Source organism: Rana temporaria, chromosome 11 (genome assembly GCF_905171775.1).
Source record: "Rana temporaria chromosome 11, aRanTem1.1, whole genome shotgun sequence".
NCBI lineage: Eukaryota > Metazoa > Chordata > Amphibia > Anura > Ranidae > Rana > Rana temporaria.
In genome coordinates, this window is record NC_053499.1 from 160,135,835 (window position 1) to 160,151,664 (window position 15,830).

At 52.6% G+C, this 15,830-nt stretch overlaps 1 protein-coding gene across 2 annotated transcripts in view; it reads left to right on the top strand.

Annotated features, from left to right (window-relative positions):
• The first annotated feature begins 1,538 nt into the window (after positions 1–1,538).
• Positions 1,539–15,830, top strand: part of KARS1 (lysyl-tRNA synthetase 1) — a 34,217-nt gene continuing 19,925 nt past the window's right edge. The window contains exons 1-3 of one of the 2 annotated variants that reach the window (XM_040329573.1): positions 1,566–1,662; positions 6,500–6,682; positions 9,144–9,270. In XM_040329573.1, the coding sequence (XP_040185507.1) occupies positions 6,543–6,682; positions 9,144–9,270 (267 nt within the window). In that variant the 5' untranslated portion in view covers positions 1,566–1,662; positions 6,500–6,542. Of the gene's footprint in view, positions 1,663–6,499; positions 6,683–9,143; positions 9,271–15,830 lie in introns of both variants that reach the window. The other variant, XM_040329574.1, reaches the window with a different exon arrangement.

A 15,830-nucleotide genomic window follows, 5' to 3' on the forward strand; every position in this document is an offset into this window, starting at 1 on the left:
CGCCTCTCTCACCCTCCCTCTCCCCGCCTCTCTCGCCCTCCCTCTCTCCTTCTCTCGCCCTCCCTCTCCCTGCCTCTCTCCGCCTCTCCCACCCTCCCTCTCCCCGCCTCTCGCCCCCTCCCTCTCCCCGCCTCTCTCACCCTCCCTCTCCCCGCCTCTCTTGCCCTCTCTCCTTCTCTCGCCCTCCCTCTCCCTGCCTCTCTCCGCCTCTCCCACCCTCCCTCTCCCCGCCTCTCTCACCCTCCCTCTCCCCGCCTCTCTCACCCTCCCTCTCCCCGCCTCTCTCACCCTCCCTCTCCCCGCCTCTCTCACCCTCCCTCTCCCCGCCTCTCTTGCCCTCCCTCTCTCTCTCCTTCTCTCGCCATCCCTCCCCCACCCTCCCTCTCCCCTGCCTCTCTCTCTCCCTCTTTTTTTCTCTTACTCTCCATCCATCCCTCTTTTTCTTTCTCCCTTCCTTCCTCTCTCTCTCTCTTTCTCTTCTCCATACCTCTTTCTCTTTTTCTTTCTCTCTCCCTCCATAATTTTTTCTCTTTACTTTCTCTCTCTCTCTCTCACCCTCTTTCTCGTACTCTCCATCCATTCCTCTTTTTCTTTCTTTCTCTCCTCTCCCTCCATCCCTTTTCTTCTCTCTCTCTCTCTTTCGCTCCCTCCATCCCTCTTTCTCTTTATTTTACTTTCCCGTAATCTCTTTCTTTCTCCCTTACTTTTTCACTCTCTTTCTTTCTCTTCTCCATTCCTCTTTTTCTTTCTTTCGTTCTCTCTCCCTCCATCCTTCTTTCTCGTTCTTGCTCTGCCCCTCTCTCTTTTTCTTTCTTCCTTTCTCCCTTCCTTTCTCTCTTTATTTTCTCCCCCTCTCTTTTTCTTTCTCCTCTCTTTTTCTTTCTTTCGTTCTCTCTCTCCCTCTTTTTTTCTCTCTTTTACTTCCTCTGCTCTGTCCCTCTTTATCGTTCTTTCTCTCTCACCCTTCGTCCTTTTTTATCTTTGTTTCTATCTCCCTCTCTCTCTTTCTGTTACTCTCCATCCATCCCTCATTTTCTTTCTTACTTTCTTTCTCTCTCTTTCAATTCTCCATCCCTTTTTTCTTTCTCTCTCCCTCCATTTTTCTTTCTCTTTCTTCCTCTCTCTCTTCTCCAGCCTTCTTTCTCTCATTTCTATTTTTTCTTTATTTTTCTCTCTCTCTCTCTCTTCTCCATCTCTTCTTGTTTTTCTTTCTCTCTCTCCCTTTTAATCCATCCCTCCCTCCTTCTCTCTCTCTTTCTCTATCTCTCCATCCCTCTTTCTTCCTTTCTCTCTCTCTTCCCATCCTTCTTTCTCTCTTTCAGGAATGTGGACTGGTTGTAAATGAAAATTATGATGAAATAATAGTGACATAAAATGTAAATATTGTATCATGTACACTTTGTACTGTATAGGCTCCACTGTAACCATAGCGACTAAACTTTATTGCGGCCTCAACAACACAAGAGCCAATCCTGGGCTTCTACGTCACACAGCCCCTCCCCCAACCGGAAAAGGGGTGGGCGGAAGTTGATATTAGAGAGTTCCTCCTGGAAACCGGAAGTGCCCTCTCTCATTCTTTTCCTCTCTCTCACCTGCACTGAGAATCATGGCGGACGTCCAGACTGCGGCTCCTACGGACGGCGATGCCAAACTCAGCAAAAAGTGAGCGGATCTCCGGGCTGCGGCTCCTTCCCGGAGAGCGGGGGACATACCGGGGACTGTGAGGAGGGGGGAGGAGCGGGCTGTGTGCCAGGACATGTGGTCTGTAGCCGCTTCCATTACGGGAACTGGGAGTGAGGCATTGTGGGATTTGTAGTCTCCTGATGAGCGTCAGCCGATCCGGGTGAATGGGCCGGGGGGCTGACTGGGAACTACAACTCCCAGCAGTGCGGGGGGGACTGGCTGATGTAACTGCAGCTCTGAGGCTGGAATGGGACAGAATGGACTCTGGATGAGTCTAGAAAATGAAATCCTCCCCAGAGGATCAGAGAGGACCGACAACTCCTTCATCTTTAGTTTTGGATGAAGTGGAGAGGGATTAGACCCCCTGTCAGGTTTTATTGCTGTCTGTGTCCCCATTAGGGAGATTCCCCCTCTCCATGTCTCCCCATTCCATGTAGCCAGTGAAGTGACTGGCCTCCAGAGATGATACAAATCCTTTTACATAAGTTGTACCTGTTTATTTGGCGTCTTCCCCCTCCGGCCCCCGCGCGAGGTCTTCCCCCTCCGGCCCCCGCGCGAGGTCTTCCCCCTCCGGCCCCCGCGCGAGGTCTTCCCCCTCCGGCCCCCGCGCGAGGTCTTCCCCCTCCGGCCCCCGCGCGAGGTCTTCCCCCTCCGGCCCCCGCGCGAGGTCTTCCCCCTCCGGCCCCCGCGCGAGGTCTTCCCCCTCCGGCCCCCGCGCGAGGTCTTCCCCCTCCGGCCCCCGCGCGAGGTCTTCCCCCTCCGGCCCCCGCGCGAGGTCTTCCCCCTCCGGCCCCCGCGCGAGGTCTTCCCCCTCCGGCCCCCGCGCGAGGTCTTCCCCCTCCGGCCCCCGCGCGAGGTCTTCCCCCTCCGGCCCCCGCGCGAGGTCTTCCCCCTCCGGCCCCCGCGCGAGGTCTTCCCCCTCCGGCCCCCGCGCGAGGTCTTCCCCCTCCGGCCCCCGCGCGAGGTCTTCCCCCTCCGGCCCCCGCGCGAGGTCTTCCCCCTCCGGCCCCCGCGCGAGGTCTTCCCCCTCCGGCCCCCGCGCGAGGTCTTCCCCCTCCGGCCCCCGCGCGAGGTCTTCCCCCTCCGGCCCCCGCGCGAGGTCTTCCCCCTCCGGCCCCCGCGCGAGGTCTTCCCCCTCCGGCCCCCGCGCGAGGTCTTCCCCCTCCGGCCCCCGCGCGAGGTCTTCCCCCTCCGGCCCCCGCGCGAGGTCTTCCCCCTCCGGCCCCCGCGCGAGGTCTTCCCCCTCCGGCCCCCCGCGCGAGGTCTTCCCCCTCCGGCCCCCGCGCGAGGTCTTCCCCCTCCGGCCCCCCGCGCGAGGTCTCCCCCCTCCGGCCCCCGCGCGAGGTCTCCCCCCTCCGGCCCCCGCGCGAGGTCTCCCCCCCTCCGGCCCCCGCGCGAGGTCTCCCCCCTCCGGCCCCCGCGCGAGGTCTCCCCCCTCCGGCCCCCGCGCGAGGTCTCCCCCCTCCGGCCCCCGCGCGAGGTCTCCCCCCTCCGGCCCCCGCGCGAGGTCTCCCCCCTCCGGCCCCCGCGCGAGGTCTCCCCCCTCCGGCCCCCGCGCGAGGTCTCCCCCCTCCGGCCCCCGCGCGAGGTCTCCCCCCTCCGGCCCCCGCGCGAGGTCTCCCCCCTCCGGCCCCCGCGCGAGGTCTCCCCCCTCCGGCCCCCGCGCGAGGTCTCCCCCCTCCGGCCCCCGCGCGAGGTCTCCCCCCTCCGGCCCCCGCGCGAGGTCTCCCCCCTCCGGCCCCCGCGCGAGGTCTCCCCCCTCCGGCCCCCGCGCGAGGTCTCCCCCCTCCGGCCCCCGCGCGAGGTCTCCCCCCTCCGGCCCCCGCGCGAGGTCTCCCCCCTCCGGCCCCCGCGCGAGGTCTCCCCCCTCCGGCCCCCGCGCGAGGTCTCCCCCCTCCGGCCCCCGCGCGAGGTCTCCCCCCTCCGGCCCCCGCGCGAGGTCTCCCCCCTCCGGCCCCCGCGCGAGGTCTCCCCCCTCCGGCCCCCGCGCGAGGTCTCCCCCCTCCGGCCCCCGCGCGAGGTCTCCCCCCTCCGGCCCCCGCGCGAGGTCTCCCCCCTCCGGCCCCCGCGCGAGGTCTCCCCCCTCCGGCCCCCGCGCGAGGTCTCCCCCCTCCGGCCCCCGCGCGAGGTCTCCCCCCTCCGGCCCCCGCGCGAGGTCTCCCCCCTCCGGCCCCCGCGCGAGGTCTCCCCCCTCCGGCCCCCGCGCGAGGTCTCCCCCCTCCGGCCCCCGCGCGAGGTCTCCCCCCTCCGGCCCCCGCGCGAGGTCTCCCCCCTCCGGCCCCCGCGCGAGGTCTCCCCCCTCCGGCCCCCGCGCGAGGTCTCCCCCCTCCGGCCCCCGCGCGAGGTCTCCCCCCTCCGGCCCCCGCGCGAGGTCTCCCCCCTCCGGCCCCCGCGCGAGGTCTCCCCCCTCCGGCCCCCGCGCGAGGTCTCCCCCCTCCGGCCCCCGCGCGAGGTCTCCCCCCTCCGGCCCCCGCGCGAGGTCTCCCCCCTCCGGCCCCCGCGCGAGGTCTCCCCCCTCCGGCCCCCGCGCGAGGTCTCCCCCCTCCGGCCCCCGCGCGAGGTCTCCCCCCTCCGGCCCCCGCGCGAGGTCTCCCCCCTCCGGCCCCCGCGCGAGGTCTCCCCCCTCCGGCCCCCGCGCGAGGTCTCCCCCCTCCGGCCCCCGCGCGAGGTCTCCCCCCTCCGGCCCCCGCGCGAGGTCTTCCCCGCCATTTGAATCCTCTGAAACGTCCCACGTTTTGTTTGTTTTTTAACCAAGGGGATTTCTAAGCCCCGGACTCCTGACGTGGATAAACCGGGGCTTAGAACGCAAGATCGCCGTGGTCCAGGTCAGCGAGATGGGTGGGGGTCCTGTGTAAGTTTACCTTACAGATTTTTTTGTAAAGGTGAAAGTTACCCTTTAAAACAGGGGTCTCAATCTGGCGGCCCTCCAGCTTTTGTGAAACTACAAGTCCCATCATGCCTCTGCCTCTGGGTGTCAGGCTTGTAACTGTCAGCCTTGCATTGCCTCATGGGACTTGTAGTTTCACAACAGCTGGGGGGACGCCTGATTTAATGGAAGTCGTTTTTGTGGGTGGAACTCCAGCTGATCGGAACCCTCCGGTGTCACATTTGACACCTTTCAGGGGGAGGGGGGTGCAGGTAAAGACAGGTATTTGCACCCACTTCCGGCCACACAGTCTCGGGCATGATGTCACCCCCCGTCCCCCCCGTTGTGTTCTGGGAACACAACGGGAGCCAATCGGCAGGCGTAGCGCGACTCGCGCATGCGCCGTAGGGAACCGGGCAGTGAAGCCGGAGCGCTTCACTTCCTGGTTCCCTCACCGAGGATGGCGGGGGGGCGTAGCAGAGTGACGAGCGATCGCTCATCCTCTGCTGCAGACGGCGCTGGAGTCCGGGACAGGTAAGTGTCCTAATATTAAAAGTCAGCAGCTGCTGACTTTGAATTTTTTTTTTAGCGGAGCTCCGCTTTAAGTCACATCAAAGTTGGTGCAGGAACCGCTTCAAAGGCGCTGCGACCTTTTTGAGTCACTGAAAAGAATGAGCCGCGACCTTTAATGTGTCCAAAGTCCGATTGGAGCCTCGCCCTCCCGATTCTTCACGGAAAGAAAAAGAATGCTTTGCCTTTAGTAGCGGTTGAAAGTCTCGGGTTGAGTCATCCGGGGATTTTCCTAACTCCTCCCCCATCATCTGACAGCGCGGCGACCGCTTTACTTTCACTTCTGATTTGTTTGCTCTGTGTTCTATATGACCCTTTTCACACTGAGGCAGTTTTCAGGCGTTTTAGCACTAGAAATAGCGCCTGAAAAACGCCTCCCCCGCCGCCCTAGTGTGAGAGTCCGAGTGCGTTCACACTGGGGTGCTGTGCCGGCGGAACGGGGACGGGACGGGGACGGGGGGACAAGTCCTGCAAGCTGCATCTTAGGAGCGGTTTGGGAAGCGATGTGTACACCACCCCTAAAACATTACGCCGATTCTCAATGGCAGATACGCTTAAAAAATAGGCGTCCTCCGCCGACGTAACTTGAATGCGGCGGCGTATAATTGTGTGCAATATTACGTCGACCGCTAGGGGCGCTTCCGTTGTTGTCGGCGTAGAATATGCAAATTACCTAGTTACGTCGATTCACGAACGTACGTGCGCCCGGCGGTAGTTTTTTACGTCGTTTGCGTGAGGCTTTTTCGGCGTAACGTTGCTCCTGCTATTAGGAGGCGCAGCCAATGTTAAGTGTGGACGTCGTTCCCGGTTCGAAATTTGAATTTTTTACGTCGTTTGCGTAAGTCGTTTGGGAATAGGGCTGGACGTAATTTACGTTCACGTCGAAACCAATGCGTCGTTGCGGCGTACTTGAGAGCAATGCACACTGGGGTATGTGCACGTTCGTAAAACACGTCAATCACGTCAGGTCATCACACATTAGCATAAAACTCGCCCCCCCCTCCACATTTGAATTACGCGGGCTTACGCCGGCCCCATTTACGCTACGCCGCCGCAATTTACGGAGCAAGTGCTTCGTGAATACTGCACTTGCTCCTGTAAGTTGCGTAAATACAATACGCTGCGCCGCCGTAACTAGGCGCGCAGGTACCTGAATCTGCCCCAAGATCTGAACTTCCTAAACAGAATATGAATGTGAAGACAGCAGATATGGAGGTAAAACTTATGTAGGGAGATTTGGTTCCTCTCTGTTTATCACCTGAGGCTGTTCACTTCACCGGGTGTGTGGAGGGTTTACAAGGAAAGAAATTCCTCTTGACGTGAAGTAGATGTTTATTTTGCTGCCGTTCCTAATCTTCCCTTGTTGTCTCTCCTCGCTAGGTGGTAACGCCAGTTTGCGCGGGTTTTGGGAGGAGTTTTTGCTATGATGTCTCGAGCGCTCCTCAGGCTGGCTAGGTGCCCGGTCTGGGCCCAGCGGGCACTTCAGGACAATTTCCTGGGCAAGCACCTTCCCGTTTCCTCCTCTCCGCTCTGCACTGGCCATGCGCTTCATGGGAAAAAAAGGTTGGTGTGCTTCTCCGTATTCTGTGCCCCACCAACTTCTTTTTTCCATGAGTGAGTGACTTGTAAAGCGCAACACATGCCAACTGAATCGCCTCTGGGCGCTGTATCCATTCCATGGGTAAGGAACCCCTTGACCTCAGAAGAGATGGGTTTTAATCTTTCTGCTGAAGGCCAAGTGGTCCGACTCCAGTGGTGGTTGGTAGCGCGTTCCACAGGCGAGGTCCCTGGACTGCAATCTGAATCTCCTGTTTCAGCCCCGGGGGGGGGGGGGGGGGGGTTCCAATCCATGGGCGGACTCCATATTTGTTTTTTTCCTATAGGTTGACATGCATGACAAGTTGCACTGATGTGAACGGAGCCTTAGACCCTCTTAGACACACTGAGGGCGATTTGCAGGCGCTATAGCGTTAAAAATAGCGCCTGCAATCCGCCCTTAACCACTTAAGCCCCGGACCTTTAGGCAGCTAAAGGACCCGGCCAGTTTTTGCGATTCGGCACTGCGTCGCTTTAACTGACAATTGCGCAGTCGTGCGACGTGGCTCCCAAACAAAATTGGCGTCCTTTTTTCCCCCACAAATAGAGATTTCTTTTGGTGGTATTTGATCACCTCTGCGGTTTTTATTTTTTGCGCTGTAAACATAAAAAGAGCGACAATTTTGAAAAAAAATTAAATATTTTTTCCTTTTTGCTATAATAAATATCCCCCAAAAATATATAAAAAACGTTTTTTTTCCCCTCAGTTTAGGCCGATACGTATTCTACCTATTTTTTGGTAAAAAAAATCGCAATAAGCGTTTATCGATTGGTTTGCACAAAATTTTTAGCGTTTACAAAATAGGGGATCGTTTTATTGCATTTTTAAAAATTTTTACTACTAATGGCGGCGATCAGCGATTTTTTTCGTGACTGCGACATTATGGCGGACACTTCGGACAATTTTGACACATTTTTGGGACCATTGTCATTTTCACAGCAAAAAATGCATTAAGAATGTACTGATTACTGTGAAAATGACAATTGCAGTTTGGGAGTTACCCACAAGGGGCGCTGAAGGGGTTATGTATGACCTAATATGTGTTTCTAACTGTAGGGGGGCAGGGCTGTAGGTGTGACGTCATTGATTGTGTTTCCCTATAAAAGGGAACACACGATCGATGACGGCGCCACAGTAAAGAACGGGGAAGGTGTGTTTACACACAGCTCTCCCCGTTCTTCAACTCCGGGGACCGATCGTGGGACTCCAGCGGCGATCGGTTCCGCGGTCACGGAGCTTCGGACACGTCTGGGCACTTAAAGAGGACGTACCTGTACGTGCTTGTGCCCAGCTGTGCCCTTCTGCCGACGTATATGTGCAGGAGGCGGTCCTTAAGCGGTTAAACAGCTGCTCCTCACACTCCAGTGTGAAAGCCCTTAGGGAGCGGTGCGCTGGCAGGGCATCAGAAAAAGTCCTGCCAGCAGCTTCTTTTGGAACGCATTAGGAGCAGTGAACAATCAAAGGGGTTAAATGTTCCCTAGGGAGGTGTTTCGAACTGTGGGGGGGATGGGTCTTACTGGGGGAGGAGAGAGATCGCTGTTCCTGATCACTAGGGACAGCAGATTTGTCTCTACTCCCCTGTCAGGACAGGGATGTGTATGTGTTTTACACACACAAATCACAGTTCTGGCTCTAACAATAGGGGGCGATCAAGGGGTTAAATGTGTTCCCTAGGTGTGTTTCTAACTGTGGGGGGGAGGGGACTGACTAGAGGAGGAGTCAGATCGTTGTTTCTACTTGGTAGGAACACACGATTCGTCTCTCCTCCCCTGCCAGAACTGGGATTTCTGTGTTTACATACACAAATCCCCGGCTCTTGTGATCGCAGGTGGCCGGCGGCGATCTTGCCCGCCGGTCACGCGCATCGGGTCCCCCCCTGGCATGCAGCGGACATGTGCGTGCGCCTGCTATGTCTCTTAAAAGATCCGCTGTGTTTATAGAAGGCGATTTGAGCAGGAGAGCCACCCTGATGCCGTATCTGTACAAGAGCTGGTCGGCAAGCGGTTAAACGTAATTCCGTATTCCCGTGTCTGGCGTAGCGTTTGAATGGGTTGTTTACTATAAATTGATCATTCCTATTGGAAGAGATCGATCGGAAGAGACATCCGATCGTTTATTAAAGTGTGTGTGGCTTGACTTGAATCGGATCTCGGTCGCACCCTGCAAGTCTTTTCCAGACTTTGGTGTAAGTCGGTGAAACTCCAATAGGATGATCAGGATGGAGCGCTGCATTGTGGGGAAAAAAGGGGAGGAGTCTGTCTGCATTGCCACCACTAGGAAGTGATAACTTGTGTAGCAGCCAATCAGAGGGGAAGATTGATGGCGTCTCTACAGATTTAATTTACTCTGTAATAGTAAATGAGATAATATGGCAGCATTGCACACCGCGCTCATTAACTCTCATCTCTTCTTCTTTATTTTTTTCAGCGAGTTGAAAAGACGTTTGAAGGCCGAGAAAAAAGCCGCTGAAAAGGAAGAGAAACAAAAAGAGCAATGCGAGAAAACGCCAAGCGAGAAGACGGATGAGCTGGACGAGGAAAGCCTCGATCCCAATGTAAGTTTCTTATTTCCCATGTAGGGACGCCCCTCCCCCTCCCCAAATTGGAATCTGAGCCTCAGTGTCTAGAGAGTAATTGACCGCACACCGCCACAGAGCTGGTGCAAAATTGTTCTTTTTAATATCTTCACAATCGTGAGAGCAAGAACAGGACAAACTGTTGACTCGTTTCAAACTTGGATTACGCGCTGTTCTGAAGAAGCATGTGAACGGGTGAAACACGTCAACAGTTTGTCCTGTCTTGCTCTCCTGATCGTGAAGATATTAAAGCAGTTGTATACCCGTAAAAATAAATAAAACCTGCAAGGCAAAGGCATAACGAGCTAAGTATGACTGGTTCATTATCAATTACTTACCTTAGATCGAAGCCCCCGCAGCGGTCCTCGGACACGTCCTCGGTCGCTGCCATGATACCCGGAATGACTTCCGGGTATCACTGCTCCGGCGCTGTGACTGACTGGCGCGGTGATGACGTCACTCCCGCACATGCGCGAGGAACGGCATGATCCCCGCGCATGCACACATTTCCGTCACTTTCTGGCAGGCTCTCATTCAGGAGCCGCCACGATCAGTGCGCCTGCGCCGTTGTCAATGGCGCGCATGCGCCTGCTTTTCTGCAAATATCTCCTTAACCATGTGGGTTAAGGAGATACTGCAAGCACCTACAGGTATAATGTAGGCTTACCTGTAGGGACAAGTATACCACCAGCTCTGTGGTGGTGTGCGGCCAATTTCTCATGTTTGCGGTGGCGAGCCGGGGGGCGTGCACCCGCACGAAAACTGTAATTAACTGCTTGCTAACCAGCCGGCGTCGTTATACTGCGGCAGGTCGGCTCGTTCCCGCGAACCGCCGTAGGTCGGTCCCTTTAACAGCTATAGTTGGGGCGCGCGAGCACCCGTTGCACGGCGGGGGAGCCGATGCACGTGGCCGTGATGTCCGGCAGCCACCCGCGATCGTTCCTCAGAGAGCCAGAACGGGGATCTGCCAATGTAAACAAAAAGATCTCCGTTCAGACAGGGAATTACAGCGCAATCGTGTGTTCCTAGTGATCAGGAACAGCGATCTCTCTCCTCCTCCAGTCAGTCACCTCCCCCACGGTTAGAATCGCTCCCTAGGGAACACATTTAACCCCTTGATCGCCCCCTAGTGTTAACCCCATTCCCTGACTGTGACATTTACACAGTAATCGGTACATTTTTTTTTCTTTTATCAATAACAATTTTATTGGTCAAAGGTTCAGGTTTACAAAAGATACAACCGTTCGGTGCAGTTAGCTAGCACAGATAAAACAGGAAGAAGTACATTAACCATGGACCATGGAGTGTTCATTATCTTTGCTAAACATATATCGCTTCGCCAACTTGCTCAATAAAGATACAGGTGTCATCGTGTTAAAGTGCAAGCTGGCCTTAGCCTTCAAGAAACATTTTGCATTCTGTGGTCAACTTGAACAACATTTCTAACTTCTAAGTAATGTAGCAGTCGGAGACACTCGTGGTTTCCCGGAATAAGAAAGGAAGGGGAGATAAGAAAAGACAGAGAGAGTAGAACAGAGAGAAAGTGTCATCAAAGCGGACCCCGTACCTTCTCACGGTGGGTCCTCCCGGTGGTGCCACAACTCCCAGACTGCATCATGAGCCTCCAGTCGGTCCCGCATTTTGGCGGTCATTTTCTCCATGGTTTCCACATCCTTGATCCTGGCGTATAAGGCCTCAGGTGTGGGGGGGGGGGGGGTTTGGCGTTTCCAGTGCAACGCCACCAGGCATCGGGCCGCCGCGAGGATGTGTCGGGCTAGCTTCTTACCCTGTTTCTCCGAAAATATGCCCTACCCCGAAAATAAGACCTAGCGTGAGTTTCTGGGATGGCTGCAATATAAGCCCTACCCCAAAAATAAGCCCTAGTTAAAGTCCTTGTAAAAACATGTAATCCGTTCTGTAAAAAGATTATATAATGTGCAGCGTGTCTCCCTTTTGTAACTTTATTGTGGAAAATACCTTATTTACAGCACTGCTGGGCGCTCGCGTGACCCGCCCGGCTGATGTCAGCTGTTTTTTTTTTCAATAAAACTTTATTAAGCCCCTACCCACTGCAGTACTCAGAGTGAGGCTGACGTCATTGGGGATCTTGGCCCCTCCCTCTGCACTATTTGGAGTAGGAAAGAAGAGCTCCAGCGGGTCACGTGAGCGGCAAGCGGCACTGTAAATAAGGTATTTTCCACAATAATGTTACACAAGGAGACACACTGCACATGATATTATCTTTTTACAGAACGGATTACATCATTTTATAAGGTCTTTAAACAAAGGTTTATTTTTGGGATTACAGAATTTCACAATGCTGACTCCAGAGCAGACAGGGGGAGAAACTTTTTTGTACATACCATAAATAAATAAGACATCCCCTGAAAATAAGCCCTAGTGTGTTTTTTTGTAGAAAGAATTAATATAAGACCCGGTCTTATTTTCGGGGAAACACGGTATATAGGGACGGGAGTCGTATCGATGGGAGGCCTAGGATAAAGTATTTTGGGGTGGGGGGGGGGATCTGCCTGTCTAGGAGTCGCTCCAGTAACTGTCGGACCGAGTCCCAAAAGGAGACAATCGGCGGGCAGCCCCAGTAAATATGGAGAAGGGTCGCCCATCGCCCCCCAGGCAGAGCCAGCAGCGATCCGAGCTAAAGGGATAGATGGCGTGGAGGACGTCCGGAGTCATATACCAGAAACATAGGATTTTGTAGATGTTTTCTTTATATAGCGTGCAAATCGAGCTCTTAGCCGCCTGTACACAGATCTCGTGCCATTGTTCCACAGGGAAGCCTTTTCCCATTTGATCATGTATGCATGTTTGCCTTTCACCTCTATGGGCCAGGCATTCAGTATAGTATATATTCCTGAAATCAATCCCCTCTGAGCTGAGCCCGCTAGAATAATCAGTACATTTTTATAGCACCGATCGCTGTATAATAGTCACTGGTCCCAAAATAGTGTCAAGTGTCCGCTGCATTGTTGCAGTCCCGCTAAAAATCGCTGGTCACCCACCGCCTTTACTATTTAAAAAAAAAACGTATAATAAAAATGCCATAAATCTATCCCCTATTTCTGGGATATGCAATTAGCGGACCTCCAGCTGTTGCAAAACTACAAGTTCCATCATGCCTCTGCCTCTGGGTGTCGTGCTTGTGGCTGTCAGAGTCTCGCTATGCCTCATGGGACTTGTAGTTCAGCAACAGCTGGAGGTCCGCTAATTGCATATCCCTGCCCTATTTTGTAGACGCTATACATTTTGTATGTAAAAAAAGCAGTGCAGCGCTACTAACAAAATGATGAAAGTCCAAAAAAAAAAAAAAAAAAAAAAAAAATTAATCAAAATGAAGAGAGGATAAGGGTGACTTCTGGAACCTCAATAGGTGATCGGATGAAGACTCCTTATAAAACAGTCAAGTATCCTTAGATAAAAGTACAAGCCGCTCACCTTAGCAGATGGACCTGTGGGTGAGCAGCAGGTCGAATGCGCTGTCCCTCTTAATAAGGGGGTATTATAAGATGATAACGGTGCCTCCTCGGTCGATCCTTTTCTCCAAACCGACTTTCAGTGGCGGATGGTCATCTGGTATACTCTCATGTAGTTGAATGGCATGAAAAAGTATAAAGTAGACACATAGTGCTCTCCGTATAGTAACCAAAATACAATAAGTTTATTTAAAATAAAAGTACTCACAAAAGAGGCACTATATCCTAGTGCGTAGAATATGAGCATATATCGATAAAATACCAAGTAGGTGGCTGTCCTGACATCAAAATTGGAAGCCCCCCGCACGCGTATCGTCCCAAGGTACAGGACTTCTTCAGCGGATAAGGGGCTATGGTGTCAGGACAGCCACCTACTTGGTATTTTATCGATATATGCTCATATTCTACGCACTAGGATATAGTGCCTCTTTTGTGAGTACTTTTATTTTAAATAAACTTATTGTATTTTGGTTACTATACGGAGAGCACTATGTGTCTACTTTATACTTTTTCATGCCATTCAACTACATGAGAGTATACCAGATGACCATCCGCCACTGAAAGTCGGTTTGGAGAAAAGGATCGACCGAGGAGGCACCGTTATCATCTTATAATACCTTATAATACCCCCTTATTAAGAGGGACAGCGCATTCGACCTGCTGCTCACCCACAGGTCCATCTGCTAAGGTGAGCGGCTTGTACTTTTATCTAAGGATACTTGACTGTTTTATAAGGAGTCTTCATCCGATCACCTATTGAGGTTCCAGAAGTCACCCTTATCCTCTCTTCATTTTGATAAATTTTTTTTTTTTTTTTTTTTTTTTTGGACTTTCATCATTTTGTTAGTAGCGCTGCACTGCTTTTTTTACATACTCTGACCAAGGACTTATTGACCCTCAGTGTTCAGCAGCTTTGTTATTGTTTTGTCCTTTGCGCAGTCTGCTCTCTCTATTCAAAAGCTATACATTTTGTGCAAACCAATCACTTATTGTGTTTTTTTTAATTTATTCATTTTTTACCAAAGATATGTACATATTGGCCTAAATTGATGAAGACATTTTTATTTTATTTTTTTTAATGTTTGGGAATATTTTATATAGCAAAAAAGTAAACAATATTGTGTTTTTTTTATTTTATTTTTTTAAATAAGTGGAATTGGGTTTTGATCTCTTCTTTCCCAGCGGCTGCCTCCTTATCAGCTGCTGTTAGACGAAGAATTCAAAGAATGTCCAACGCCCAGCAAGAGAAACCTTATCCCTGGTTAGGAACAAATGGGAAAAGTCAATCTAAGTGTGTATTCTTAACCACTTAAGCCCCGGACCTTTATGCAGGTTAAGGACCCGGACAGTTTTTGTGATTCGGCACTGCGCCGCTTTAACTGACAATTGCGCGGTCGTGCGATGTGGCTCCCAAACAAAATTGGCGTTCTTTTTTTTCCCCACAAATAGAGCTTTCTTTTGGTGGTATTTGATCACCTCTGCGGTTTTTATTTTTTGCGCTATAAACAAAAATAAAGCGACAATTTTGAAAAAAAAAACAAAAAATTTTACTTTTTACTTTACCTCAGTTTAGGCCGATACGTATTCTTCTACTTATTTTTGGTAAAAAAAAAATGGCAATAAGCGTTTATCGATTGGTTTGCACAAAATCTATAGCGTTTACAAAATAGGGGATAGTTTTGTTGCATTTTTATTATTATTTTTTTTTTTTTACTACTAATGGCGGCGATCAGCGATTTTTTTTTTCGTGACTGCGACATTATGGCGGACACATCGGACAATTTTGACACATTTTTGGGACCATTGTCATTTTCACAGCAAAAAATGCTATAAAAATGCACTGATTACTGTGAAAATGACAATTGCAGTGAAGGGGTTAACCACTAGGGGGCGCTGAAGGGGTTATGTGTGACCTCGTATGTTTTTTCTAACTGTAGGGGGGCGGGGCTGTAGGTGTGACGTCATTTATCGTGTTTCCCTATATCAGGGAACACACGATCAATGACGGCGCCACTGTGAAGAACGGGGAAGCTGTGTTTACACTCACCCCTTCCCGTTCTTCAGCTCCGGGGACCGTTCGCGGGACACCAGCGGCGATCGGGTCCGCGGGCGCGCGACCCACGGCTGGGCACTTAAAGAGGACGTACAGGTACGTGCTTGTGCCCAGCCGTGCCATTCTGCCGACGTATATCTGCAGGAGGCGGTCCTTAAGTGGTTAAAGTGGAATTCCAGTCAACGGCTGCAGTGCCTTGAAAAAGTATTCATACCCCTTGAAATTTTCCACACTTTGTCATGTTACAACCAAAAAACGTAAATGTATTTTATTTGATGGACCAACACAAAGTGTCACGTGATTGTGAAGTGGAAGGAAAACGATAATTGGTACAAATATGTGAAAAGTGTGTGTTGGGTGGGGGGGCATTTGTGACCAAAAGTGGTGGTGGGGGAGGGGGCTGTGGAGACAGAAATGCAAAACTTCCCCTTTTGGGTGAAGTCCTGCTTAAACTTCCCTTTTTCTGTAGGGCGCTCCCTGCATGCAAAGCTCTGTGGCCTGGGAAAAGCAGCGAATGGCGCAACCTTTGTATCCTCTGTGTTGTGGTATCCGACGTTGTCATTCTCGATTTCTCCATAACATTCGGGATTCTGGTATCCTCCTACCCTCGGGGAAGTTAGACAAAATGTTCCCTTACTCATATTCCACTGATCCCTGACACAAGATGGCAAACCTCGGCACCCCAGATGCTTTGGAACTACATTTCCCATGATGCTCAGCTACACTGCAGAGTGCCGGAGCATCATGGGAAATGTAGTTCCAAAACATCTGGGGTGCCAAGGTTCCCCATCACTGCGACTGGACTATTCAGGATTTTTCTTCTTTTGTAATTCTTCATATCTTCATTTTTTCCTTTTGGAGGGGTTATATCTCTCACTTTTGAGATTTATTTATGTTATGCACTATATGAGTGAAGAGAGAGACCGCCAGAGTGGGACTCTAACCGCTAGCTACCCCGGTATCATCTTCTTCAGTGAGCGCTCCAGTTTAAGATA